This window comes from Hemiscyllium ocellatum, chromosome 35 (assembly GCF_020745735.1).
Source record: "Hemiscyllium ocellatum isolate sHemOce1 chromosome 35, sHemOce1.pat.X.cur, whole genome shotgun sequence".
NCBI lineage: Eukaryota > Metazoa > Chordata > Chondrichthyes > Orectolobiformes > Hemiscylliidae > Hemiscyllium > Hemiscyllium ocellatum.
In genome coordinates, this window is record NC_083435.1 from 37,324,538 (window position 1) to 37,351,963 (window position 27,426).

The 27,426-nt window shown below is 45.3% G+C and overlaps 1 protein-coding gene across 1 annotated transcript in view; it reads right to left on the reverse strand.

Annotated features, from left to right (window-relative positions):
* Positions 1–6,083: 6,083 nt before the first annotated feature.
* Positions 6,084–27,426, reverse strand: part of LOC132832635 (cytochrome P450 2K6-like) — a 32,480-nt gene continuing 11,137 nt past the window's right edge. The window contains exons 4-9 of the mRNA XM_060850716.1: positions 26,882–27,042; positions 19,789–19,962; positions 16,041–16,182; positions 12,579–12,766; positions 12,112–12,253; positions 6,084–6,456 (exon numbers count right to left, since the gene is read on the reverse strand). Coding sequence (XP_060706699.1) covers positions 6,278–6,456; positions 12,112–12,253; positions 12,579–12,766; positions 16,041–16,182; positions 19,789–19,962; positions 26,882–27,042 — 986 coding nt within the window. The 3' untranslated portion in view covers positions 6,084–6,277. The remainder of the gene's footprint in view (positions 6,457–12,111; positions 12,254–12,578; positions 12,767–16,040; positions 16,183–19,788; positions 19,963–26,881; positions 27,043–27,426) is intronic.

Here is a 27,426-nt window from a genome sequence, read left to right on the forward strand (position 1 = left end):
GCCACCAGGTTATATCGAGGACCCCAGTCAGACAAGAGCGACATCAGAAAAACAAGCAAAACCAATGTAATAACTGCAAAAACAATCAGTTGGGGACATCTGCGGCTGTGGGTTTTCCAGGTCATGCAGCAGGAATCAATAGATGTTCTCCTTGGGGTGGTCCTCCCTTGCACTGCGTCCCCTGTGTCCATACGGCCTCCCCTTGACCTTGACTGCTGAATGGGTGACCAGCAGGACTAGGAATGGGCCTTTTCACCCAGGCTCCAATGTGCCCCGGGCCTAATTCTCAGGCCTGGTGTACCTGTGAATGTAAACTTTGATGAGTTTTGGTTAACTGATGCAAATATTTCCCACATGTCCAACCCTGTAGTGGCAGCTGTATCAGTTATTGGGATAGTTTGATTCATCTACTAAATACATCCATTATTATTAGACAATATTCAGAACAATGTGCACGAGGTGATTCTATAAAAGCAGGTTGTGGACAAGTAAAAAGGCCCACCAGGCAAGGAAGGGGTTAACAACCGCAGGGCATCCCTCTTACAGCGTGCGTCTTGTTGGTTTACAAATTAAACAAAGCGTCAGCTCTTTTCCTGGCTGCTTTCTGGAAATCTGGGTGCCACCGTGTTTGTAACAGAGTATTAACCATTCCCTCCTTGCCCAAGTGTGTACAAATATGCACATCATCAACTACAACAGACAGCAGCAAAGAAGGAACACAAACCTGTCCAGCAGGAGTCACCCACATTTTGGTTTGAGTATTGAGGGAGTACTCTATTTGAGGCCACAGTTTGTGCTGTCCAGCAGAGAGCTTCCCCTGTGATTTCTGTACCTTTCCCAGGTCTGACATCCCTGTTCCCATATTGTCTCTATCTGGGTGTTGCTGGGGACCCAATGGGACTGGAGGGTTGGGGTGTAAGGCTGCCTGCTTGGCAGCAGCATCTATCTGCTCATTACTTTGGAAACTGGACCAGTTGCCTCAGTGTGAATCGAACATCTCAATAACTGCCAGACTGATTGGACAAAACAGCATTACTATAACGCCATCCCGTGGGTGTTAACAATCCTTAATGTTCCCACAAGGCTCTGTAATCATGGGTCACCCCAAAAGCACAATGAAGAGTCAGTATATATTCACAGATTTTCCTTTTCCCAGGATGCAAGCGTGTCGATCCCTGCATTTGCTCCAAGGTAACATTAAGGACACATCATTCCCTCGTGGCCATATTTCCACAGTTAAAGCAAGGACCTGCCATTTGTCCCTGGGGGATTTCACTGTCTTGTTCCCAGCCTCAAAGGTGTAGCACTGGGGCCTGTCTGTCCCCATCTGCAGGGTCCCCTCGGGAAAGAGTTGTTCAGCTGTGGTCGCTGGGTGGGTATCTGGGGTAGATTCCACTCCCAGTGAGTATCCTGGCCCCAATTAACCCTGTCAGGGCTGAGGCACACAGCACCTGGGATCATGGATGAGGTTGCTGGATATAATCGGTTTTACCTGTAACTTGCATTGTGGTTCAGTCTGGTTCTGGCCATCCCAATAGAAAACCACCATTTGTCTCATTGGCGACTGGGAAATCCTGGACTAGTTCATATTGTGTGTCTGGATCATGTCAGTGACACCAGGAGGAAAACATTGTAAAAACATAGGGTTAAACAAAGATGTATCAGTTCCTTGATTATTTTTTCAATTGTGGGCTGTATACCACTTCCATCAAACAGATAGCCACTTATTTCAGTCCTATAACACAAGCCATTCGTATTCAGGCTGCTCCCAGAATCTCACTGAGTTTATGTCTGTATCACCCTTGGACATATTGAGCAAATTGGGCTGGTTTGTTCTTGTGGTCAGGGGGCATGCCTCATTAACATTACTCTGATTCCCAGGAAGGCCTCTGGTTTAGGATGGCACAGGCCACTCATCCCCATGATATCGGCAATGAAGGCTGGATGCTTCATTTTCAAAAGAAGGAAAGGTTTGTAATAAGGGGTGTGTGTGATCTATCAGGAGATGTTAGGGGCTCAGTAGGTATCCAGGAATAAAATCCCCATCCTCATCCCTATCAGCATCATCCCCATCCTCAAATAGGGTCTGTACGCCAGACATAGGCTGGGGATTCCAAGTAGAATCTAAGTTCTTTATTTCACAGCGTTGTTGCTTTAACCCTGTTTGTATATTCCTCAGCCTTAGTCACCTTACACTGCTTCTCATGGCCCTTTTATTTGTTCATCTACCCATTCACAGTCAGCTATGAATACCTCCCACCTTTTGGAAGTTCCATCTACTATACACACCTCTATTCCTCAATCACAAGCTGAATTCCTTCAACTGGCCAGGAAGGTATCTTTCCATTCTTTAGTTCGCAAGGAATCAATGCGGCCATGCTTCAAATTACCCATGAGGCAATGAGGCAGGTCACTGACAATGTGTAAAGGAATAAAACCAAGCGATCTTGCCAATTGTGATTCCGGGCTAATATAATTATCAACTGGAAATTCATTTATTCAGTATTCAATATTTAAAATGAAAAATGTACACAGTTTCCAACTCTGAAATCCATTATCATTACCCGGTTCTAGTCCCTTAATGTAAATCCCAGATTAGGTTCAGTAAGCGGTCCTGACCAGTCATTGCTCATTGACAATGCTATAGGCCGTGAAATGTCGACAGCTGCCTTAAAGGGTCTTGTCTACTGTCATGGTAACAAAAAACATCTAATGCACAAATACTGGCCGAATCCAAAACACAGACATTAACAATAGGATGTTAATTTTGTTACATGATTTATCACAACCTAATCTTGAACTGAAATTACAGTTGTCAGTGAGGGAGAGGAAATTGGTATGGAATAAAGCTACGACTGGCACACCACAATGACCAATGAGGCACCGCCGTCTTAAAATTAAATGGAAACAAAGTCTGAAATAAAAATTAAATCTGCTGGCATCATTTTCTGAAACCAATGCTGTTAGTTTGAGATATTTTGGATCTATCTTTATACTTCCAGTTTTCCAAATTAAACTAAATTAAATAAGGTTCATGCAATTCCTCCACTCACTGAGCAAATATTAACATCTCAGGTGATTTTCCTCAATGCCAGGCTTAGATTATAACTAAAACTGTGCAGAAATGTGCTCTCATCCTGGGACAGAATGATTCTGCACCTGAGGCCCAGATTTAGTGCTACTGCTTTACTTCCTTTCATCAATTCTATGACAACGTTCTGTGTTGAATCTGCACGTATCTCTGTGCAGATCTGGACTTGGATCTCTGCTGATTCACTATTTGATCAGTAACGTAGTTAGCAATGAGGCAGCACCAAACGGTAATGAATATATATCCAGGAGCTATCTGACTGTACTGTCACACCACCCACTTCTGCACTTTGAGTTCCATTTTCCAATTGAGCAGAAACCTGCGCTCATCCCGGAACAGAATGATGCTGCACCTGAGGACCAGGTTTAGTGTTACTGCTTTACTTCCTTTAGTCAATTCTTTTATTCGGGGGTAGGGGTGAGATGGGTGAAAATGATCTTTAGCAGTAGAATGAAAGTACGGGGAATTTGAGAGAACATTTGTAGTGATGTCAAATGGTGCAGAATCAAAGGAGAAGATTTTTTAAAAAGATTGTAATGTCTTTCTCCATATTAAACTGACTTGAAATTAATGAAGATTGGCTTTCATGTAAGTATAGCTGAAAATATGTTGCTGGAAAAGCGCAGCAAGTCAGGCAGCATCCAAGGAGCAGGAGAATCGATGTTTCGGGCATGAGCTCTTCTTCAAGAATCTTCATGTAAGCATAAAAGAGATGAGTTAGAAATTGACAGTCACGCAGTCATGGCCTGTGACAAGAACAGGGGTTAATATTTCATTTCATAATCATGGATGGATCATTAACCTTAAAAGAAATCATCTTAAATTCCCAAAGGGCAAATCAAATTCAAAACAGTTTTAGATCTGAAGCTCCAGGAACAAAACACAAACATTCAATCACCAACAAACAAATGTGCATTCCTACTGAATCACAAAGGGTTCAACTTGCTGCAAGAACTTGCAGGACATCAGCACTGATTCTCTCTCTCACACACACACACACACACGAACATTTTAAGGGTAATGAGGCACTCACATTCCAAAACAGTTAAAGTTCAGGAGTTTAGTCTCATAAATCCTGGCTGTTGCACACAGATACTTAACCAAGTGTGTGAGAATTGTATCACTGGCCAGCTTTCTTTTATTTAACACGATAAAGGCAGGAACCACCCTCTCTATTCCATAAACAAAGGACAAACACCAAAACACACAGAACAAAACGATAGCAGACACACAAGACAAAGCAGCAAAGCAAGACAAGCCGAGCCGAGTCGATACAACAGAGAAGATAATCCCGACCGAAAGCTTTCACTCATCATCAATCTGACAATGAACATCAAGACGAATGATTTCTGCAAAACATTCTCGACATTCTCAAACCCTGACAGTCTCCTTATAATATATCATGATCTTTCTTTGTTTTGTCTTTCACAGAATAATTTGGGAATTAATTTAGACAACGCCAATATGACTGAAGTTGAGTCCCCGACTCATTTGAAGTATTTCCTTATGCAGGTCCCTGACCTGTCAGTGGGAGTCCCTGACTGGAAACAAAAAAAATCAAACTTGTGATTTTTCAAGGTAGGTCTCCATCTGGAATCTGACTTTTCTGGTATTACACTCAGCATATCCCAGATCCAACCCTCCATTTCCCCTCCCCCCACCTTATCCCACATCCAACCTTTCATTGCCCCCCCCCACCTTATCCCAGATCCAACTTTCCATTTCCCCTCCCCCACCTTATCCCAGATCCAACCTTTCATTTCCCCTCCCCCACCTTATCCCAGATCCAACCTTCCATTTCCCCTACCCCCACCTTATCCCAGATCCAACCTTCCATTTCCCCTCCCCCCACCTTATCCCAAATCCAACCTTCCATTTCCCCTCTCCCCCACCTTATCCCAGATCCAACCTTCCATTTCCCCTCCCCCCACCTTATCCCAAATCCAACCTTTCATTTCCCCTCCCCCCACCTTATCCCAGATCCCACCTTCCATTTCCCCTCCTCCCACCTTGTCCCAGATCCAACCTTTCATTTCCCCTCCCCCCACCTTATCCCAGATCCAACCTTCCATTTCCCCTTCCCCCACATTGACCCAGATCCAACCCTCCAAGTGGACAATGCCCTCTTCACCTGTTGACCCTGGCCAATACCCTTCCCACCAATCCGTTTCATCATCCCCAGCGACCTATCACCTTCACCCCCAACTTCATCGACCTATCGCATTCTCAGCTACCCTGCTCCCCGACCCCACTCCCCTCCCATTTATCTCTCAGCCCCTTGAGCTGCCTTGGGTCACAAACCTCATTCCTGATGAAGGACAGATGCTCCAAACATCGATTCTCCTGCTCCTCAGATGCTGCCTGACCTGCTGTGTTTTTCCAGCACCACACTCTTTGACTCTGAGCTCCAGCATCTGCAGTCCTCACTTTCACCCTGTGATCATAATACGGCAACATTCTGTGTTAAATCTGCACATCTCTCTGCACAGATGTGGACTTGGATTTCTGCTGATTCACTATTTGATCAATAACGTAGTTAGCAATGAGGCAGCACCAAATGGTAATGAATATATATCCAGGAGCTATCGACTGTACTGTCACACCACCCACTTTGAGTTCTATTTTCCAATAATGACATTGCACTAATTGGATATAGAGCACATTTATTAGATATATAATCATCACATCCATGATTAACTTGATTAGATATTTAAATTAATCTGACAGAGTTTTCAGCTCCCTGAGGATTTGTATGTGATTGGGTAGGAGTCTGACTAACATAAGGTGGTCTCCCTAATTCAGAATCAGTGAAACGTGCTGGTTATTGTTAAAGAACAAGGCTTAACCATTCAGTAGTTGCAATGTATCCATTTGAAAGCATATCGATAACCCGATTAAGTCAATGCTTCGTGTATAAAGTTTTCTCAAAATGAACGAGTTGGATTGGTTGAGTGGTCAGTGGACTCACGCCTCTCGATGGAATTCCAGCTTCTTTATACAACTGGAGAAAATGTTCCTTGGAATTGTTATCATTAACGGGAGAGTGTTTCGGAGACAAACTGATGGAATTACGCTTTGTGCAAACAGTAAACGATTGTGTCACAGCTAGCATAGAGATAGGTTAATCGAGTCCCACCTTTATAAACCCAGCAGTGAAAGACCGACTGGGCCTGTCGCTGGGTCCCATCAGCGAGACACAGCACAAACCCGGTGGGGTTTCGGGGAGGTCACTAAGCCGATTCCCGGGTTAGTGTCCAGGTCTGTCACGCCTGGTGGGGCCTGGAAGTGGAACTTCTGCAGCAAGGTGGTGAAGAACAGGAAAAGCTCCACTTTAGCCAGTGCCTCACCAGCGCACACCCTCCGACCTGAAAAAGGACAGGGGACAGTCAGTACCTCACCCACACACACACACACATACACAGACACACACAGACACACGGTTCGTTCATAAACAGGTGGAGTCCTTTCGGTCACTCGCCCCCCTCCGCCCCTTTCAGTAAGATCCTTGCTGATCCTTTCCCTCCACTCTGCTCTCCCACACAAACTGTTATAATCCCAGCTCATGTTATTATTCCGTTAGGAAAGAAGACAGGGAAAGTGACTGAGGCATGGGAGCACTTTGGGCTGTGTGATTGTAATTTCTATTAGTTTTAAAACAGTTATGAAAAAGGATAGAACTGATCAAAAAGTTAGAATTCTGAACTGGAGTAAGGCAGAGTTTGACGGTATTAGACAGGAACTTTCAAACATTGATTGAAGGAGGTTATTCACAGGTAAAGGGATAGTTGGATAGTGGGCGACCTTTAAGAATGAGAGTTCAGAGATGGTATGTTCCTGTTAGTGTGAAGGGCAAGGCTGGTAGGTGTACAGAATGCTGGATGACCAGAGAAATTGAGGCTTTGCTCAAGACAAAGAAAGAGGCATATTATCAGGTAAAGCCAGTTGAGTTTGAGTGAATCCCCAGCAGAGTATAAAGGCAGGAGGAGTATACTTAAGAGGGAAATCAGGAGGGCAAAAAGGGGACATGAGATAGCTTTGGCAAATTGAGTTAAGGAGAATCCATAAAGGCTCGATAAGCAGATTAAGTGCAAAGGAGTAACTGGGGAGAGAATAGGGCCCCCTTAAAGATCAGCAAGGCCGCCTATGTGTAGAACCATAGGAGATGGGTGAGGTATTAAATGGGAGACTTTGTGTCAGTATTTACTGTGGAAAACGACATAGAAGTGGGGAAACTCGGGGGAATAAGTAATGAAGGCTTGAAAAGAGTTCATATTACAGAAGAGGAGGTGCTGGAGGTCTTAAAACACACTCGGGGAGATAAATCCCTGGGAACTGAGCAGATGTTTCCCAGAACTTTGAGGAAAGTTTGGGAAGAGATTGCTCAGACACTTGCTGAGATATTTGTATCATTGATAACCATGGGTGGGGTGCCGGAAAACTGGAGGTTGGCTAATGTGGTGTCATTGTATAAGAAAGGCTATAAGAAAAAGTGAATTACAGACAGGGTGAGCCTGATGTCAGTGGTGGGTAAGTTGTTGGAGGGGATTTTGAGGAATAGGATTTACATGCATTTGGAAAGGCAAGGATTGATTAGGGATAGTCAACATGGCTTTGTGCGTGGAAAATCATGTCTCACTAACTTGGACACTAAGGGTCTTTTTCCATGCTGTATGACTCCAAGACTCTCAGTGAAATTCCAGGCTGAAACCATAGGAACAGCAGTGTGCCTTTCAGCCCAACCAGTCTGTTCCACCATTTAATGACTGATCTATTGTCAATTCCATACCCCTTAGGCCCATATCTCTTCAAGTCTTTGCTTAACAAAAATGTATCTTTCTCAGATTTAAAACTAAAAACTGATCCAGCATCAACTGCAGTTTGTGGAAGAAAGTTCCAACCATCTACCACCCTTTGTGTGTGGATGTGCTTCCTAATGTCTCTCCTTCAGGCAATTAAGTTAATAGAGAATTAACCAAATAATTTACATACAGCAAAAATGTAAAGGTTTTGTAAAAATCAATCCCATTTATTCCACTAAGGTGCCTTGACAGTACTCCCATCTGAGACAATTCCCTGCCCTGTCTATAGAGCTTAAGTTTACATTGATGCTGTGACCTTAATTCCCCGTCTTGAGAATCTATCAGCTTCTTCCTGGAGCTGGCATACAGCTGAGCATGGACTTTCTCAGCTTCAAATGACCATTTCAGGGTTTTAACTAAGCAAATCCAGTCTGGAACTTTTAAACTAAACTCCTTAAACTGAGGTAAACTTTTTCTTAAAATTAGTACCCCCCTTTCTGGAGAGCGACTGCTTTATGCACCCAACTTCAGCCAAGGCTTCAAGTGAACTGATTTTACCAGCATCTTTAAGACCCTGATGATTATTGCAATAATCTGACTTGCCGTTTTGGTCTCCTGATTTATTTTCTTCCTCACATCCTGACTCTTGCTCAGAGGCTTGTACATAACACCCATCAGGGTCTTTTAGCCTTTGCTGATCCTTGATTCTACCCACACAGATTCTGTGCTCCTGACTCTGTATCACTACTTGCTATCATTGTAAATTGATTTCTTATTGAGAAGGCAACCCAACCCCCTCCGCCAATCTGTCTGTCCATTCAATAGAATGTATCTCCTTGGAGATGTAGCTCCCAGACTTGATCCCCTCACAGTTACATCTCTATAGCATTGGCAACATTATACGGTGGCACAGTGGTTAGCACTGCTGCCTCACAGTGCCAGAGACCTGGGTTCAATTCCTGCCTCAGGCAACTATCTGTGCGGAGTTTTCACATTCTCCCCGTGTATGCGTGAGTTTCCTCCCACAATCCAAAGATGTGCAGGGTAGGTGAATTGGCCATGCTAAATTGTCTGTAGTGTTAGCTGAAGAGGTAAATGTAGGGGAATGGGTCTGGCTGGGTTGCTCTTCAGACTGTCGTTGTGGACTTGTTGGGCTGAAGGGCCTGTTTCTACACTGTAAGTAACCCAAAAAAAACCCACCAAGTTCAATCTGTGCTACAAGCTCATTTACCTTGTTTGTACACTGCACACATTTAACTGCAACACTTTCAGTCCTGGGTGGACCATCCCCGTTCTGACAGTTGTCCACTTACCTGCTGTGCCTGAAGTTAGATTCCCAACCCCTGTTCCATACCCTCTGTCCTACTACTCATTCTGGAAACTTTAATAACCTCTGATGTGCCCTTCTCCACCTTTAGCTAGTTGAACATTCTTGTGATCACTCTATTTAGCCTTTCCACTGGGATCCTGGTCTTATCCCGGTTCAGGTGGAGTCTGTCCCAACAGTGCAGTTCCTTCCTGTCCCAATACTGATGCCAGTGCCCCACAAGATGGAACCCCTTTTACCCCATACCAGTCCTTTAACCTTGCGTTTTCTTCCCCAATGTTTTTAACATCCATCTCAAGTTGGGCTCGGGTCATAATCCAGAAATTATAACCCTCGAGGTCTCTTTTCTTTAACTGTGTTCCAAATTCCTGATATATCCAAACAGGACTTCTTGCCTATGTAACAGTGCCAACATGGACCACAGCTATTGGATCCTCCCTCTCCCACTCCAATATCCTCTCCAACTGATTTGAGATGTCCTTTACCATGGCACTGGGCTGGTAACAAACAATGCATGACCCTTGATCCTGCTCTCCAAGGATGCCATCTGTATCTCTACCGTTTTTTTGTCTTTGCTATCCCCACTTGAATGGCCTCCTATGTCCCGATACAGTGCCCAGTTTGTTCCTGGTAGCTGTGGAAGCACATGACAGGACTGCATCAGGGAGGAGGGAGCTCTGTCCCCATCAGACAGAGGACAGTGAGATCCTTTCACCCTCTCCATTGGACAGATGCCCAGCTTGCCCCTAGTGACTTGCTGGCAATTTGACGCCTTGGTGGTTTCGAGAGCCACCTCCTGCTCCAAGGTCATCAGTACGGTGATACCCACCACACCACCATTGCCCCCATCTCATGCCCTGTGTGTGGGGCCTCTTGGTTCCCGCGACGTCAAAAGTGAGTTTGTTCAGACCACAGTGCCCTCTGTCACTGCACCCCAGGGGCTCTCTGTCCCACTTCCAACCTCCAGAGCTCTACGGGCTCCTCCCTTCCTTCAAATGATTCGTGTGAGGGTTTCCATAATTCAGGAGTACAGCCAGCTCTGCACTGGGGGGGGGGGGAGGTGGTGGGCACCACCATCATCAGCTACCAGCCTGCACCTCATCCATACAGTAGTGCCCCAGCAACCGATGCCAACCTTACATTAATGGTTCTATGGTGGTCAAAGACATAGACCGGGGTCATCCTCGGTCACACAGATATCCACCTTAGAAGCTGTCTGACCTCGTCACAAGGATGATAACCCCTGAGACGGTTCATTTGTAGGTGATGCCTCATTGGTATTTTTTTGAAGATGTGTGATCTGAAGCAGGAATTCATAACCTCAAAGGTTGGCCAAGAACAAAGGGCATTGGCTACAACAGCAAGAAAATTATACAGGACACAATCTGCTCGATTGGAGTCATTGGGCTCACCGCACTTTCAGAGAGAGGCCTCATAACCCAGTTTCTGCAGATGGGTCAAATATATGTATCATATATAGTGATCAGTAAAATCCATGGGTTTTCAACACAGACTGTGAGAGTGGGAGAGAGAGGGAGAGAGAGAGAGCGGGAGAGAGAGAGAGAGAGAGAGGGAGAGAGAGAGGGAGTGAGAGAGAAAGGGAGAGAGAAAGGGAGAGGGAGAGAGAGAGAGAGAGGGAGAGAGAGAGGGAGAGGGAGAGGGAGAGGGAGAGAGAGAGGGAGAGAGAGAGAGAGAGAGAGAGAGAGAGAGAGAGAGAGAGAGAGCCACAAAGGCAGCAGTCCTTGTCCGCTCTGTCTTTCTCTAAAACCCATCGATGTTTGTGAATTGAAAGGGCGCCTGCCTCCAGAAACCCAGTCTCCAACCAGCCAGAACTGAGCCAGGAAGAAGCCAGGTACTAACTGCTGTGGTGCTGATCACAGAGCAGTTTTTGGATGAATATGTGATTAATTATTTTCCTGTTATCTGATTGAATGCTTCTAAGGCAACACTCTACAGAACCTTCTTTTTATGTTTTCTCCAATGGATAGACCATGACATCATGAGAGTAAAAACATAGGCCATTCAGCCCATTGAGTCAGCTCTGACAGCTGGTCTGATAATCCACTCTGCTGCCTTTTCACCACCAGCTTTGATTCCCTCACTCACCTCAGCCTTGAATAGACTTAATGACCAACCTCTGTCACCCTCTGCAATGAAAAACTCCAGAGACTCACCACCCTCTAACAGCAACAAAGTTCCTCATCATCTCTTTGCTAAATGTGCTCCCCGTTATTCCAGATTCTGCCCTCTGGTCCGGGACTCTCCTAGGCTGTCAAACAGCCACTTTGCATCTACTGTGTCTTGTGTCCTGGTGTATAAAGCAGTTCAGACCTGAAAGGGTTAATTGACATCATGGGATGCGCTCCTCCCATCTAGTTATAAAGTGTCAGCATTTGTACATTCAGTCACGTTGATCCCCCTGCAGTTGCTGTATTCTTAGATTGGACCCGATATCTCACAAGAGGAAATCGTAGTATCTCAGATATGATGCAACTAGTCATTCAGTAAGATGTAATAAACCTAGTTACTGGACATCGAAACTAAGGCTACCTTCTGCTCAAGACGTTGTGTCAGTCTCCTTCCCCATTGGATGTCAGTAACGCAGATGGATACCAATCAGAAGGATCGGTGGCAGTGAATCAACCCAAGATATCTCTCGTGGTCCCAACAGGAAGTGGAATGTCCCAGATGGGACCAGCAACAGTAGCAGCAGGATACAAGACCACGTTCACCCTGTACAGTTTACCCCCACACTAAATGCTAAAGCATGTCGAATTGTGACATTGTGGAGTTCCTGCCTGTTCAAAATAAAGATTGTTCTCAACACTTCCTCATCTCACTTCAGAAATGGAACTATTTAACACCAGGAATACATGTCCCTCTCGTCCAGTTACCTGCAGAGAAAGGCATGAAGGCATCTCTCTTCACAAAATTCCCATCAGCATCCAGGAAGTGAGCCGGGTTAAACTCCTTTGGAGTTTTCCATTGAGTTTTGTCACGCAGCACCGAGGTCAGGACAGGAATCACGTACGTTCCCTGTAAACAAGAACACTAATTTGGAATGCGTTTCTGAGCCTGACTTCAATGGAGAGTGAATGAAGTGGGATGTGTGACCCCAGTGTTGTACCTGACCCTGTTAGTTTCCCGTGGTCAAGACTGGTCCCATACTTATTTTAAATAGCATTGGGATTCCTCCACTATGAAAATTGCCACCCCCCGATTCACTAATTTCCAAATCAGTCCCATTTAATTTTTTTTGTTTTCTTTTTCTGTCACTTTTTATTTTAGTTTGAAGGTACTTCCAATTTCTCGTAGACACAAAGTGTGAAACCCTCGGCTGGTTTATATCATTCAGGACTACCTTTAGAATGAAATGTCCTTTCACGTGTGTGTCCTCGGTTGTTGAATGAGGAAGGTTCATGGGGACGATGTTGGCAAATCTCTGGATTTCATGAATCACAGCCTCAGTGTAAGGCATTCGCTTTCGGTCTTCGGTTACAGGGGCTCGTCCGGCTCCTATCACCTGATCGATTTCTTCCTGAACTTTCCCTGCAATAGAGAAAGCTTGGATTGGGGAAACTGTCGTCAAACAGCCGGATAGAAATTCATCAGTGACAGAAATTAGGCATGATCAATTTGCCTGATGTCCCCCATGCGATATTCATCAACTTCAATAAACACAAAAGCCAAATACATACAACAAGTGATTGATTGTGTTTGGGTCACTGTGTGCTAACCTTCAAGATCAGTTTTATCATTTTACTTTTCACTCATGGGATGGGCCAGCAATTATTGCCCGTCCCTAGTTGCCCCTCGAGAAGGTGATGGTGAGCGGCCTTCTTGAACTGCAGCAGTCCACCTGTTGGAGTGAGACCTGCAATGCTGCTAAAGAGGGAATTCCAGGATTTTGACCCAGTGATGCTGAAGGAACAGGGATATATTTCCCAGTCAGGATGGCAAGTGGCTTGGAGGGGAACTTGCTATGTATCTGCTGACCCTGTCCTTCTAGATGGACTTGGAAGCTGTTTACAGATTTTTGGTGAGTTGCTGCAGTGCATCTTATCGATGGGACACACGACTGCTACTAAGTGCCGGTGGTGGATGGAGTTGATGCTTGTGCATGTGGTGGCAATCAAGTGGGCTGCTTTGTCCCTGGGTGGTGTGAAGCTTCACGGGTGCTGTCAGAGTTGTACTCATCCATTTACTTGTGAAGACAATTGGACAACACTTCTAAAGTAATTCCATGCCAATTTTGGAGTGAAAGATATTTATTACCATTGTGAAGAAGTCCGTTGTAAGTGGATATTTACTGAGCCTAAATTTCTATGAAAATACCTGCTAGCTCAGAACTCACCCAAGCCAGGAGGACCCCAGGTGGAAACGCTTTAGGGGTTTCCTCAAAAGCAGCCCAGAAGGGGTCAAAGGTTTCAGGTCCCTGGACTATGACCAAGCAAATAGGAGATAGTGTGTTCAGGAAGTAAACAAACGATTCAAGAGACGAGCAAATTCCTGCCGAGGCTGGAGTCTGGACTGAAAACAACAAACGCTAGGGATCACAGTGGGTCAGACAGCAGCCATGGAGAAAGAGGAAGCTGACTTGTCACGGCCAGATGACTCTTTGTCAGAGCTGGGCTGAACAGCTCTCGACTCGAAACATTAGCTTCCTCTCTCTCCATGGATGCTGTCTGACCCGCTGTGATCTCCAGTGTTTGTTGTTCCCAGAACAATTCGAGAGAATTCATCGGGAACACAAGGAGGTGAAGTTCAAGTATCGAGATCGGATAAGGAACTAAACTCTCTGACCCCTGACCCAAGTGTGGCCAAGTCATCAGGTCACACATGAGACTTATTGCTGAGCTATTGAACTGGATTGACAACAAGCCATTCCAAGGGACTGCCTGTGTAAAGTGACCTAAATCAACCAATGGTTTAAGGTATTGCACCAACAGTATGCATTGTATTGCAAGTTGAATGTGACTGAGATCGTTCTGCTCTGAATTACAATGAGAGACCCTGGTGATGTCCAGGGGGCCTGCCATTGCTTTGTTCCCTCATGCAGCATGCTTGTCTACAACCAGTTACATTGAGACCAAGATGAAGGAAATCGTTTTGGCATTTTCTGAAAGGTTGCCTTGCCCTTGCTTCTGAAATGTGTTTATTGGTATCATTGGCCATTCTCATCTCCGCAAATCCTTATCGCCATCAGTCCAATTCTGACACAGTCAACTGTTTGCCAAGTGAATCTGGCTGAAAGAAGCTCAGCCAGTTCTTGTTGGGTTCCTGATATTTCTGTAGAAACCCTCAGAATATTTAAGGAGAATTTAGATGTGCACATGCGATCCCCAGTGTTACAGACCACACCAAACCCGCTCAAAATATATTAAGAAGATGGCCTAATCCCCCAACATTTTCTTATTTTTAAAGGCAAGTGCATTCTGGATACAGTTCGACTGGTCAAACTAGGTAAAAACAATGACTGCAGATGTTGGAAACCAGATTCTGGATCAGTGGTACTGGAAGAGCACAGCAGTTCAGGCAGAATCCAACGAGCAGCGAAATTGATATTTCGGGCAAAAGCCCTTCATCAGGAATAAAGGACCAGGCTTGAAAGAAAACACACTTTATTCTTAAAACCCTGTTCAAATACTTTGACAAATAAGAAATTCTAAAAATTAATTAACTGTGACTCTATTGAATTGCTTAACGAGATAATAAATATGCTAACTACCACTGATTAGCTGTTCCAAGATAGTAACATCCAAAAACACACCCTTGGCACAGGCAAATTCAGTGAAACAGATAGTCTCACGTGCAACTCTCCAGTCCATCCAGAGATAACTCTGAGAGAGAACTCAAGCGTTTTGCTTTCACAGGGAGAGATGTGTAGCAGCTTCCAAACCCCAACACCACTGAAAGTTAAACTAAAATCCCGGTTCTGTGGGAGCTTGACACCACCCCTTCAGGCTGCTTCTATTGTTCCAACTCTTAAAAAAAAAAGCTTGCTGGGCTCAAAGCAGACCGCTGGGCTTCAAGTTTCCAACACTTGCTTTCAAAAGGACAAATCCTTCTTAAAGCAACATCTCATAACATCAGGTAAACATGGCTCTGGAAATTGAGATTAGAATAATTTGGTGGCTAATTCGAACCAGCACAGACCCAAAGGACCTTTTATTGTGCTGTAGAGCTCCATGACTCTTAACTCCAATCATCTGTGCGTGAAGTAAGGTGTGTGATACAGTCTATTTGGATTTTTGAATTTTGAACTAGTGACATTTAGATTTTCCTTGTGTCTGGAGGGGTTTAATGATTAACTCGTAAGTATTTCTGTCACTGTGGTGAGTTTTCTTAAAGTACAGTATTAGAGAAAGAGAGAGACCTCCTGGAGAGTTTTATTTAGCTTTGGAGAGTTTATGAGCGAACAGAATAAACAGAGTAGTATATTGAACTTTTAGACAGAAGATTCCAGAATTTGGGGGGAGGCTTAGGCGAGACATCCATAGCATGAGCTTTATGGTGGTTTTGACATTGATATCATATTGTTATGAGTGTCACACTGGGTATAATCTCTGAATCTGCAGTGCACGTCATGCCTGAGGGAGTTACCTTGAATTCAACTCAATTTCAGAAAGACTTCACTTGCTGACTCACTCACCATCAGCCCTTCCTGAGAGCAACCAGTTGAGGTGTTACTGATTAAGATGACCAATTTCACACTGACCATGGGCCTAGTTTACTACGGACCTCGATAGTCCTGTCCCTATGATCAAGTAACAGATTGGACACCAACAACAACTAACAAACACACAGTTAGTGATTCCCTTACTCTGGATATCTGGATATTTCATCATGAGAAGGAGTCCCCAGCACACGGTGGTAGCAGTGGTTTCTGTGCCAGCACCAAACAGGTCAATGATTGTAATCAGCATGTCCTTTTTCTGAATTTCCAAGGCTTGGCCTTTTGATTCCTTCAAGACAAAATAGAATAAAGGAGAAGCTGCCACATTCTTGACAGAAATATTTTATGCAACCGGACGCAGCAGGAACGGAACCAAATAAATTCCAGACGACACAGTCCAGCAGCACTCCCCAGGAGGCTCCAAGGCACTGAAGGTGTCACCGAGACAGGGAACGGAACGTCAGCAAACCAACTTCCCAGCTCGGAGTGAATAGACGCACAACTACGGCAGGATAAAGGAGAAGGTACCATGTTCTTGGGGGAAATATTTGAGTGTGTATATTGCTGGATGGGTCTGTGTCATTGGGGGCAGTGGCTGTCTTGCTCAGAGTCAGGACTTCATGAATTCAGGCCACACTTCACAAATCTGAGTGCACAACCTCAGCTGAAATTTCAGCTCCGCTCTGAGAGGGTGCTGCACTGTCAGAGGTGCTGCCTTTCCCATGGACTATTTAACTGATTAAACACAGGGTGTAATTCTGGTCTCCCTGCTCAAGGAAGGATGTGGTGAAACTTGAAAGGATTCAGAAAATATTTACAAGGATGTTGCCAGAGTGGAGGGTTTGAGCTGTTGGGAGAGGCTGAATGGGCTGGGGCTGTTTTCTCTGGAGCATCGGAGGTTGAGAGGTGAACTCATCGAGGTTTATAACATCATGAGGGGTATGGATATGGTGAAAAGCCAAGGTCCTTTTCCAAGCACGGGGTGTTCAAAAGTAGAGGGCACAGGTTTAAGGAGAGAGGGGCAAGATTTAAAAGGGACCGAAGGGGCAACTTCTTCACACAGAGGGTGGTACATGTCTGGGCTGAGCGACCAGACAAAGTGGTGGAGGCTGGTACAATTATAACATTCAAAAGGCATCTGGATGGGCATATGAATAGGAAGGGTTTAGAGGCCAAGTGCTGGCAAATGGGAGTTTATTAATTTAGGATATCTGGTCAGCATAGAGCAAAGGGTCTGTTTGGATGCTGTACATCTCCAAGACTCTGGGTAGATGTAAACTATCATGTTATTAATCTAACAAGGACAGAGATGTCTTCACTGGTGTCTCCACCAATGTCTACACTTCTGTCAAAAGAGTGATCTGGTTATTATCACTGTTGTTCATGTACACAAATTCATGAACTCGTTCCCCTGTTTACAATAAATGTCACATTTTAAAAATTGACCCTTCTCTGTAAAGTGCTTTGGGACATTAGCCTATACACGAAGGCAGAGCCACTGAAAGATGGTTGACTCTTTACTGCCCTCTGGACAATTTGGGAGGAGCAATCAATAGGCAGTACAGTGGTTACCACTGCCTCCCCCCAGCACCAGGGATCTGGGTTCCTTGGGTGACTGGGTGGAGTTTGCACGTTCTGCCTGTGCCTATGTGGATTTTCACTGGTAATTCCGGTTCCCTCCCACAGTCCAAACATGTGCAGCTTCTGTGGAATGGCCACAGGAAAGCCAAAGGACCTTGGCTGTGTCCTCTGGTTCGGCACTCACCCATCAGCAGAAACATATTTCCTGCCTCCAGAGTGTCCGATCCTTTAATAATCTTATATGTCTCAATCAGATCCCCTCTCAGTCTTCTAAACTCAAGGGTATACAAGCCCAGTCGCTCCAGTCTTTCAGCATCAGGTATCCCACCATTCCAGGAATTGACCTCGTGAACCAACGCTGCACTCCCTCAATAGCCAGAAATGTCTTTCCTCAAATTTGGAGACCAGAACTGCACACAGTGTGGTCTCACCAGGGCCCTGTACAGCTGCAGAAGAACCTCTTTGCTTCTATACTCAATCCCTCTTGTTATGAAGGCCAGCATGCTATTAGCCTTCTTCACTACCTGCTGTACCTGCATGCTTACCTTCATTGACTGATGTACAAGAACACCTAAATGTCTCTGTACTGCCCCTTTACCTAAATTGATTCCATTTAGGTAGTAATCTGCCTTCCTGTTCTTGCCACCAAAGTGGATAACCATACATTTATCCACATTAAACTGCACCTGCCATGTATCTGACCACTCACCTAACGTGTCCAGGTCACCCTCATCACATTTCACCCTTCCACCCAGCTTAGTATCAGCAGCAAATTTGCTAATCTTATTGCTACTACCATCTTCTATATCATGAACATATATTGTAAAAAGCTTCAGTCCCAGTACTGATCCCTGCGGTACCCCACTGGTCACTGCCTGCCATTCTGAAATGGAGCCCGTTTATCACTACTCTTTGTTTCCTATCAGCCAACCAACTTTCAATCCAAGTTAGTACTTTGCCCCAATACCATGCACCCTAATTTTACTCACTAACCTCCTATGTCGGACTTCATCAAAAGCTTTCTGAAAGTCCAGGTACACTACATCTATTGGATCTCCCTCGTCCATCTTCAGAGTTACATCCTCAAAAAATTCCAGAAAGTTAGTCCAGCATGATTTTCCCTTCATAAATCCATGCTGACTCTGACCTATCCTGTTGCTACTATCCAGATGTGTCGTAGTTTCATCCTTCATCCAGCATCTTTCCCACCACTGAGGTCAGACTAACTGGTCTATAATTTCCTGTTTTCTCTCTCCCATCTTTCTTAAAAAGTGGTACAACATTAGCCACCCTTCAACCCGCAGAAACTGATCCTGAATCTATCGAAGTCTGGAAAATAATCACCAACGCATCCACGATTTCTCGAGCCACCTCCTTCAATACCCTGGGATGTAGACCATCAGGCCCCGGGGACTTATCAACCTTCAGACCTAATAGTCTCTCCAATACCAATTCCTGGTAAATATAAATTCCCTTAAGTTCAGGTCCTTCAGCCACTGTTACCACAGGGAGATTGCTTGTGTCTTCCCCAGTGAACACAGATCTGAAGTACCAATTCAATTCTTCTGCCATTTCTTTGTTCCCCGTAATATATTCCCCTGTTTTTGTCTTCAAGGGCCCAATTTTAGACTTAACCATTTTTTTGCCTTTCACATACCTAAAAAACTTTTACTATCCTCCTTTATATTATTGGCCAGTTTACCTTCGTATCTCATTTTTTTCTCTGTGTATTTCCTTCTTAGTAATCCTCTGTTGTTCTTTAAAAGCTAATGCCAGGCTAAAGTACTCATGCCCCTACATGTGTTCAAAACCCACCATGGCTCATGGTGAAACTTCAATAAAATTCTGCAGTTTATAGCTAGTCTAATGGTGACCATGTCTCAAACTGTCGATTGTTGTAAAAAATCCATCCGGTTCACTGATAACCCTGAGGGAGGGAAATCTGCCAATCCTACCTGGTCTGGCCTACATGTGACTCCAGACCCAAAGCAATATGGGTGACCCCACTGCCCTCTGGGTAATAAATGCTGGCCTAGCCCCTGTCACTCACATCCCATGTCTGAAACCAATGCTACATCCTGGACACAAATATCCACATGATGTCATGAACACTACGATCAGAGAAATGATCAGATACAGTGCATGCTTGAAGCTACACTTTCGTAGTTCTATCCAGAAACTAGGGGCAGCACTGAGCAACATATTAACAGATGTTTAACACAGAATCTTCCTCCATCAAAACCCACAAAGTCCTGGTGTGGAGTCTGAAATCTGGGGAGATTCCCCTTACTGCTGAAAAGGTGTGTCACTGTACCTGCTGATGCCTCAGAATTAAGGCCTCGTTTAGGGTCTGAATGCTGTTCTCACTCAAGGTTTCTTCAGCCGCTTTGAAGAAACTGTCGAAGATTTCCATAATTTTATCTCGATTTTCAATCATCTTCCTGCGAGCCGGAATCAGAAATCCCAGAGATGGATAAGAATTGTACAGCTGGATCGGAACAAGAACATAACCAATAAGTTCAGGCCCTGAGGTGATTCGTGACTGTTCGTCTGTAGTGGATGCTTTGGCCAAGTAACTTAAGGTGACATAAAACAAAGAGCTGCTGGAAATCTGAAACAAAAGCAGGAATTGCTGGAGAAAGTCAGTACGTCTGGCCGCATCAGTGAGAAGAAAGCAGAGTTAACATTGTGAGTCTGGTGAGGCCTTGGGATTTTTTTTAAAAAGTGGAACAGGAATGGCCAGTTACGTGAACCTTGCATGACCTTGGTCAAAAAGAAAAAGGAGAAATATGTAAAGTCTGGGAGGATGGAATTAATTGATTAGCGATGAAGAAAGGTTGGATAGACTGGGTTTGTTTTCACCGGAACGCTGGAGGTTGAGGGGTTAGAATAGAGGGGTGACTTAATAGAAAATACTAAGGGGCTTGGATGGAGTGGATAGGGAGGACTCGGGTTACCTCACAGAGAGGCCAAACATTGGGCACACAACTTTACGGTGATTGGTGGAAAGATTAAAGAGGACTCAAGGAAACAATGTTTCTCATCCACAGGGTGTTGGGAGACTGGAATCTGCTGCCCAGTTTGGTTGCTGAGATGGGAAATCGCTGGAAAGGAGCCTGCATCCACTCCGGACGCACTGTAACCTGCAAGGAAATGGACTGGATCACGGAAAGTGGAATTTGACCGGGTGGTTACATTATTCATCCAAGGGCTGAATGGCATCATTCTGATGTGTAACCGTTCCGAGGGGCTCCCACCTCTCACCTCATTATTGACCTTCTGGTTTATCAGTTAGGTAAGGCCGCTCTCTCACTATCCCCACAGACTTTAAACGCCTGGCTGGCCTGAGGCTTTTTCTGAAATACTGTCAAAGTGATCTGATCCCATCTTGTCACTGTCCAGGTTATTGTTGGTCATGGCTTCGCAGCAATGTCGTCTGTAGTCTTTTCCCCCTTGCTTTTGGGTTTTCTATCTTTTGTTTTCAAAGTCTTGGTCTGCACCATTTGGAGTCTTTCCATTTTTTCTCAGCTTTGCCTTTGAATCTTGCAAGGGCCCATTCCACTATCAAAGTCATAGAGTCATAGAGCTGTACAGCACCGAAACAGACCCTTCGGTCCATCCGTCCATGCCGACCAGATATCCCAACCCAGTCTAGTCTCACCGCCTGCACCCGCCCATATCTCTCCAAACCCTTCCTATTCATATACCCATCCAAATGCCTTTGCATTTGTTGCAATTGTACCAGCCTCCACCACTTCTTCTGGCAGCTCATTCCATACACGTACCACCCTCTGTGTGAAAACGTTGCCCCTTGGGTCTCTTTTATATCTTACCCCTCTCACCCTAAACCTATGCCCCCGAGTTCTGGACACCTTGACCCCAGGGAAAAGACTTTGTCTATTTCTCCTATCCATGTCCATCATAATTCTGTAAACCTCTATAAGGTCACCCCTAAACCTCCAACGCTCCAGGGAAAACAGCCCCAGCCTGTTCAGCCTCTCCCCATCGCTCAAATCCTCCAACCCTGAATCTCCTCTGGATGCTTTCAAGTTTCACAACATCCTTCCAATAGGAAGGAGACCAGAATTGCATGTAATACTCGAACAGTGGCCTAACCAATGTCCTGTACAGCTGCAACTTGACCTCCCAACACTTGTACTCAATACTCTGATCAATAAAGGAAAGCATATCACATGCCTTCTTCACTATCTTGATGCCTTCCACATCCAGCAAAGTTTTACCTGCACATCCACTAATATCATTTATTGTATCCGTTGTTTCTGATGCGGTCTCCTCTACATTGGGGAGACTGGGCGGCTCCTAGCAGAGCGCTTTAGGGAACATCTCCGGGACACCCGCACCAATCAACCACAACGTCCCGTGGCCCAACATTTCAACTCCCCCTCCCACTCTGCCGAGGACATGGAGGTCCTGGGCCTCCTTCACTGCCGCGCTCTCACCACCAGACACCTGGAGGAAGAACACCTCATCTTCCGCCTCGGAACACTTCAACCCCAGGGCATCAATGTGGACAGTTTCCTCATTTCCCCTTCCCCCATCTAACCCTAGTTCCAAACTTCCAGCTCAGCACTGTCCCCATGACTTGTCCGGACTTGTCCAACCTGCTTAGCTCCTTTTCCACCTATCCACTCCACCCTCTCCTCCCTGACCTATCACCTTCATCCCCTCCCCCACTCACCCATTGTACTCTATGCTACTTTCTCCCCACCCCCACCCTCCTCTAGCTTATCTCTCCACGCTTCAAGCTCAATGCCTTTATTCCTGATGAAGGGCTTTTGCCCGAAATGTCGATTTCGCTGCACTTTGCATGCTGCCTGAACTGCTGTGCTCTTCCAGCACCACTGATCCAGAATTCTTCACTATCCTATCTACCTGAAACCGCACTTTTAAGGAGCTATGAAACAGCACTCCAAGGTCTCTTTGTTCAGCAACACTCCCTGGGACCTTACCATTCAGTGTATAAGTCCTGCTAAGATTTGCTTTCCCAAAATGCAGCACATTACATTTATCTGAATTAAACTCCATCTGCCACTTCTCAGCTCATTGGCCCATCTGATCAAGAGCTCATTGTAATCTGAGGTAACCCTCTTCGCTGTCCACTACACCTCCAATATTGGTGTCATCTGCAAACTTACTAACTGTACTCTTATGCTTGCATCCAATCATTGATGTAAATGACAAAAAGTAGAGGACCCATGACCGATCCTTGTGGCACTCCACTGGTCACAGGCCTCCAGTCTGAAAAACAACTCTCCACCACCACCCTCTGTCTTCTACCTTTGAGCTAGTTCCTGTATTCCATGAGATCTAACCTTGCAAATCAGTGTCCCATGGGAAACCTTGTTGAATGCCTTACTGAAGTCCATATGGATCGCATCTACCGCTCTGCCCTCATCAATCCTCTTTGTTACTTCTTCATGATTTCCCATGCACAAAGCCATATTGACGATCCCTAATCAGTCTTTGCCTTTCCAAATACTTGTACATCCTGTCCCTCAGAATTCCCTCCAACAACTTGCCCACCACTGATGCCAGTCTCAGTGGTCTATAGTTCCCTGAGTTGTCCTTACTACCCTTCTTAAACAGTGGCACCACTAGCCAACCTCCAGTCTTCCGGCACCTCACCTATGTTAATCGATATTACAAATATCTCAGCAAGTGGCCCATCAATCACCTCCCTAGCTGCCCACAGAATTCTAGGGTACACCTGATCAGGTCCTGGGGATTTATCCACCTTTAACCATTTCAAGACATCCAGCACTTCCTCCTCTGTCATCGGGACATTTTGCAAGATGTCACCTTCTATTTCCCAACATTGTATTTCCCAACACTACCAGCCTTCCCTTTCACCCTGACAGGAATATACTTTCTCTGGGTTCTTGTTATCTCATTTCTGAAGGCTTCCCATTTTCCAGCCGTCCCTTTACCTGCGAGCAGTTGCCCCCCAGTCATTTCTTGAAAGTTTTTGCCTAATACCATCAAAATTAACCTTTCTCCAATTTCGAACTTCAATGTTTAGATTTGATCTATCCTTTTCCATCACGGTTTTAAATCTAATAGAATTAAAATATTCTGGACCCAAAGTGCTCCCCCACTACACTCAGTCACCTGCCCTGCTTTATTTCCCAAGAGTAGGTTAAGTTTTGCACCTTCTCTAGTAGGTACATCTACTTACTGAATCAGAAAATTTTGTTGTACACACTTAACAAATTCCTCTCCATCTAAACCCTTAACACTATGGCCGTCCCAGTCTATGTTTGGAAAGTTAAAATCCCCTACTATATCCACCCTATTATTCTTACAGATAGCTGAGATCACCTTACAAGTTTGTTTCTCAATTTCCCTGTGATGAGTTGGGGGTCAATAATACAATCCCAATAAAGTGAACGTCCCTTTCTTATTTCTCAGTTCCATGAAAGTAACTTCCCTGGATGTATTTCTGTGAATATCCTCCCTCAGTACAGCTGTAATGTTATCCCTTGTCAAAGACATCACTCCCCTCCTCTCTTGCCTCCCTTTCTATCCTACCTGTAGCATTTGTATGCTGGAACACTAAGCTGCCAGTCCTGCCCATCCCGGAGCCATGTTTCTGTAATTGCCATGATATCCCAATCCCATGTTCCTAACCATGCCCTGAGTTCATCTGCCTTCCCTGTTAGGATCCTTGCGTTGAAATAAATGCAGTTTAATCTATTAGTCCTTCCTTGTCCCTGCCTGCCCTGACTGTTTGACTCGCTTCTGTTCACAACTGTCCCAGTCTCAGATTGATCTCTTTCCTCACTATCTCCCAGGGTCCCACCCCACGACCTTACTAGCTTGAATTCTCCTGAGCAGCCCTAGTAAATCTCCCTGCCAGTATATTAGTCCCCTTCCAATGTTGGTGCAATCCGTCCTTCTTGCACAGGTCATTTCTATCCCAAAAGAGATTCCAATGATCCAAATTTGTGAATCCTTCTCCCATATACCAGCTCCTCAGCCATGCATTCATCTGCAGCCAGCACCTGGCCCATATCCCTCCAAACCCTTCCTATTCATGTCCCCATCCAGATGTCTTTTCAATGTTGTAATTGTACCAGCCTCCACCACTTCCTCTGGCAGTTCATTCCACACACATCACCCTCTGTCTGAAAACATTGCCCCTGAGGTCCCTTTTATATATTTCCCCTCTCACCCTAAACCTATGCCCTCTAGTTCTGGACTCCCCCACCCCAGGGAAAAGACCTTGTCTATTTACCCTATCCATGCCCCTCATGATTTTATAAACCTCTATTAGATCACCCCTCACCCTCCAATGCTCCAGGGGAAACCGCCCCAGCCTATTCAGCCTCTCCCTGTAGCTCAAATCCTCTAACCCTGGCAATGTCTTTGCAAATCTTTTCTGAACCTTTTCAAGCTTCACAACATCCTTCCGTCTTCCCTTTTGATGTTGTTGTGTCCCCAGCAGCCTCTCCTAGCACCAGATCCTGTCCCTGTGGGCTTTATCCCTCACTGCCACCATGTGCTTTAAACCAACATAGTGACCTGCACTTTCAGCTGCCAGTCAGAAGCATTTTTGGCTGTGAGAGGCCTGTATATAACACTCTCCCTGTGGCTGCATCCACCCCATCTCTATTGAGGGTTTTCAACTCCTTATGTACTGGAACACTCCTTTCTTTATATCTGCACACTGGATCTCTAAAACAGCTCCCTAGTGTAGTATCTAAGACCTCTCTGTTCACATAGTCATTCTAGACTGGTGTCTTCCCTCTCATTGACGTCAGAGTCAAGTAACAATTATGTAAAGTGATTTACATAAATCTTACTTTTTCAGCATTTACATGTGAATTTATTCCATGTCAGGACCCTCACATGTTAATATAATTGACTGAAACATAATGATAAAAACACTCTGAACCTATAATAGCTCAGGTTTTTCTATTCACTCAGGGGCCTAGCATTTATTGCCTGTCCCTAGTTGCCCCCTTGAGAAGGTGGGGGGTGAGCAGCCTTCTTGAACCGCTGCAGTCCACCTGCTGTAGGTAGACCCACAATACCATTAGGGAGGGAATGCCAGGGTTTTGACCCAGCGACAGTGAAGGAACAAGTCAGGATGGTGAGTAGCTTGGAGGGGAACTTGCAGGAGGTGGTGTTTCCATGTATCTGCTGTCCTTGTGCTTCTAAATGGAAGTGGTTGTGGGTTTGGAAGGTTCTGTCTGATGATTTTTGGTGAATTTCTGCAGTGCATCCTGTAGATGGTACACACTCCTGCTACTGAGCGTCGGGGGTAGATGGAGTGGAGTTTTGTGGATGTGTTGCCAATCAAGTGGGGGCTGCTGAGTCGTGGATGGTGTCAAGCTTCTTGAGTGTCATTGGAGCTGCACCCATCCAGGCAAGTGGGGAGTATTCCATCACACTCCTGACTTGTGCCTTGTAGATGGTGGATAGGCTTTGGGGAGTCAGGAGGTGAGTTCCTCATTGCACTGTTCCCAGTCTCTGCCCTGCTCTTGTAGCCATTGTGCTTATCTCACAAGCCCAGTTAAGTTTCTGATCAATGGTGAACCCAAAGATGTTTGACAGTGAGGATTCAGTGATGGCAACACTGAATGCCAAGGTGTAGTGGTTAGATTGTCTCTTATTGGAGATGGCAAAAGTGAGGACTGCAGATGCTGGAGATCAGAGTCTAGATTAGAGTGGTGCTGGAAAAGCACAGCAGGTTAGGCAGCATCCAAGGAGCAGGTAAATCCACATTTCAGGCAAAAGCCCTTCATTGGGAATTAAGGCAGGGAGCCTTCAGGGTGGAGAGATAAATGGGAGGGGGATGGAGCTGGGGAGAAGGTAGCCAAGAGTGCAGTAGGTAGATGGAGGTGGGGATGAAGGTCAGAGAGGAGGGTGGAGTGGGTAAGTGGGAAGGAAGATAGGACAGGTCATGGGGACGGTGCTGAGCTGGAAGGTTGGAATTGGGGTAAGGTGGGGGGGAAGGGAAATGAGGAAACTGGTGATGTCTACATTGACACCCTGGGGTTGAAGTGTTCCAAGACGGAAGGTGAGGCGTTCTTCCTCCAGGCGGGTGGTGAGGGAGCGGCGGTGGAGAAGGCCCAGGACCTGCATGTCCTCGGCAAAGTGGGAGGGGGAGTTGAAATATTGGGCCACAGGGCGGTGTGGTTGATTGGTGCGGGAGTCCCAGGGATGTTCCCTAAAGCGCTCTGTGAGAAGGTGTCCAGTCTCCCCATTGTAAAGGAGACCACATCGGGAGCAATGGAGGTAGGGTGGGAAGAGATGTAATCCAGGTAGCTGTGGGAGTCTTACTGGAGATGGTCATTGTTTGGCACGGGAGTGATGAGGGGATTATTATGCACACCAAATTGCAAATAATCGTCCCAAGTACAGTAACATGGAAAGATAATTACTTGTATTGAAGCTGTTCCAGCCAAAGTCGTCATCTCATTATTCATGTTTATGAGGGAGTTAAATATTTTGTCGTCATAATCAAAGCGATCTCCAAATAGAATGGAACAGATAATATTGCTGACGGCCGAATTCAATATCCGTGCTGTTTCAAAAGGCTGACCTGTGAACAAACATAGTATTTCAGAGAAAAACTAAAGCTGGAAATACCACAAATACTTCCAGGATTGTTGTCTTGCAAAAAGCTCAAGTCAGATAAGATGCAAGTTGCTGTAAGATTCTATCTGTGATAGAATCCATCACGATATATTGTACACTCTTTGTGCTGGGAGCCAGCATTTTATGTGAATCGAGGGTCAGGATTAAGATGATTTTAGTTCAATTCGGCCCCAAAGCTGCTACATTTGATTGTTCCAAAATCTTCGATTCTCTTTCACCAAGGTGACTGCACTGAGGATCCATCAAATGGGACTGGGGAGCACAACAAATGCTCATCAAATCTTTAAACTTCCTGGACAATTCCCACTGTGGTAATGTTCATCAATCA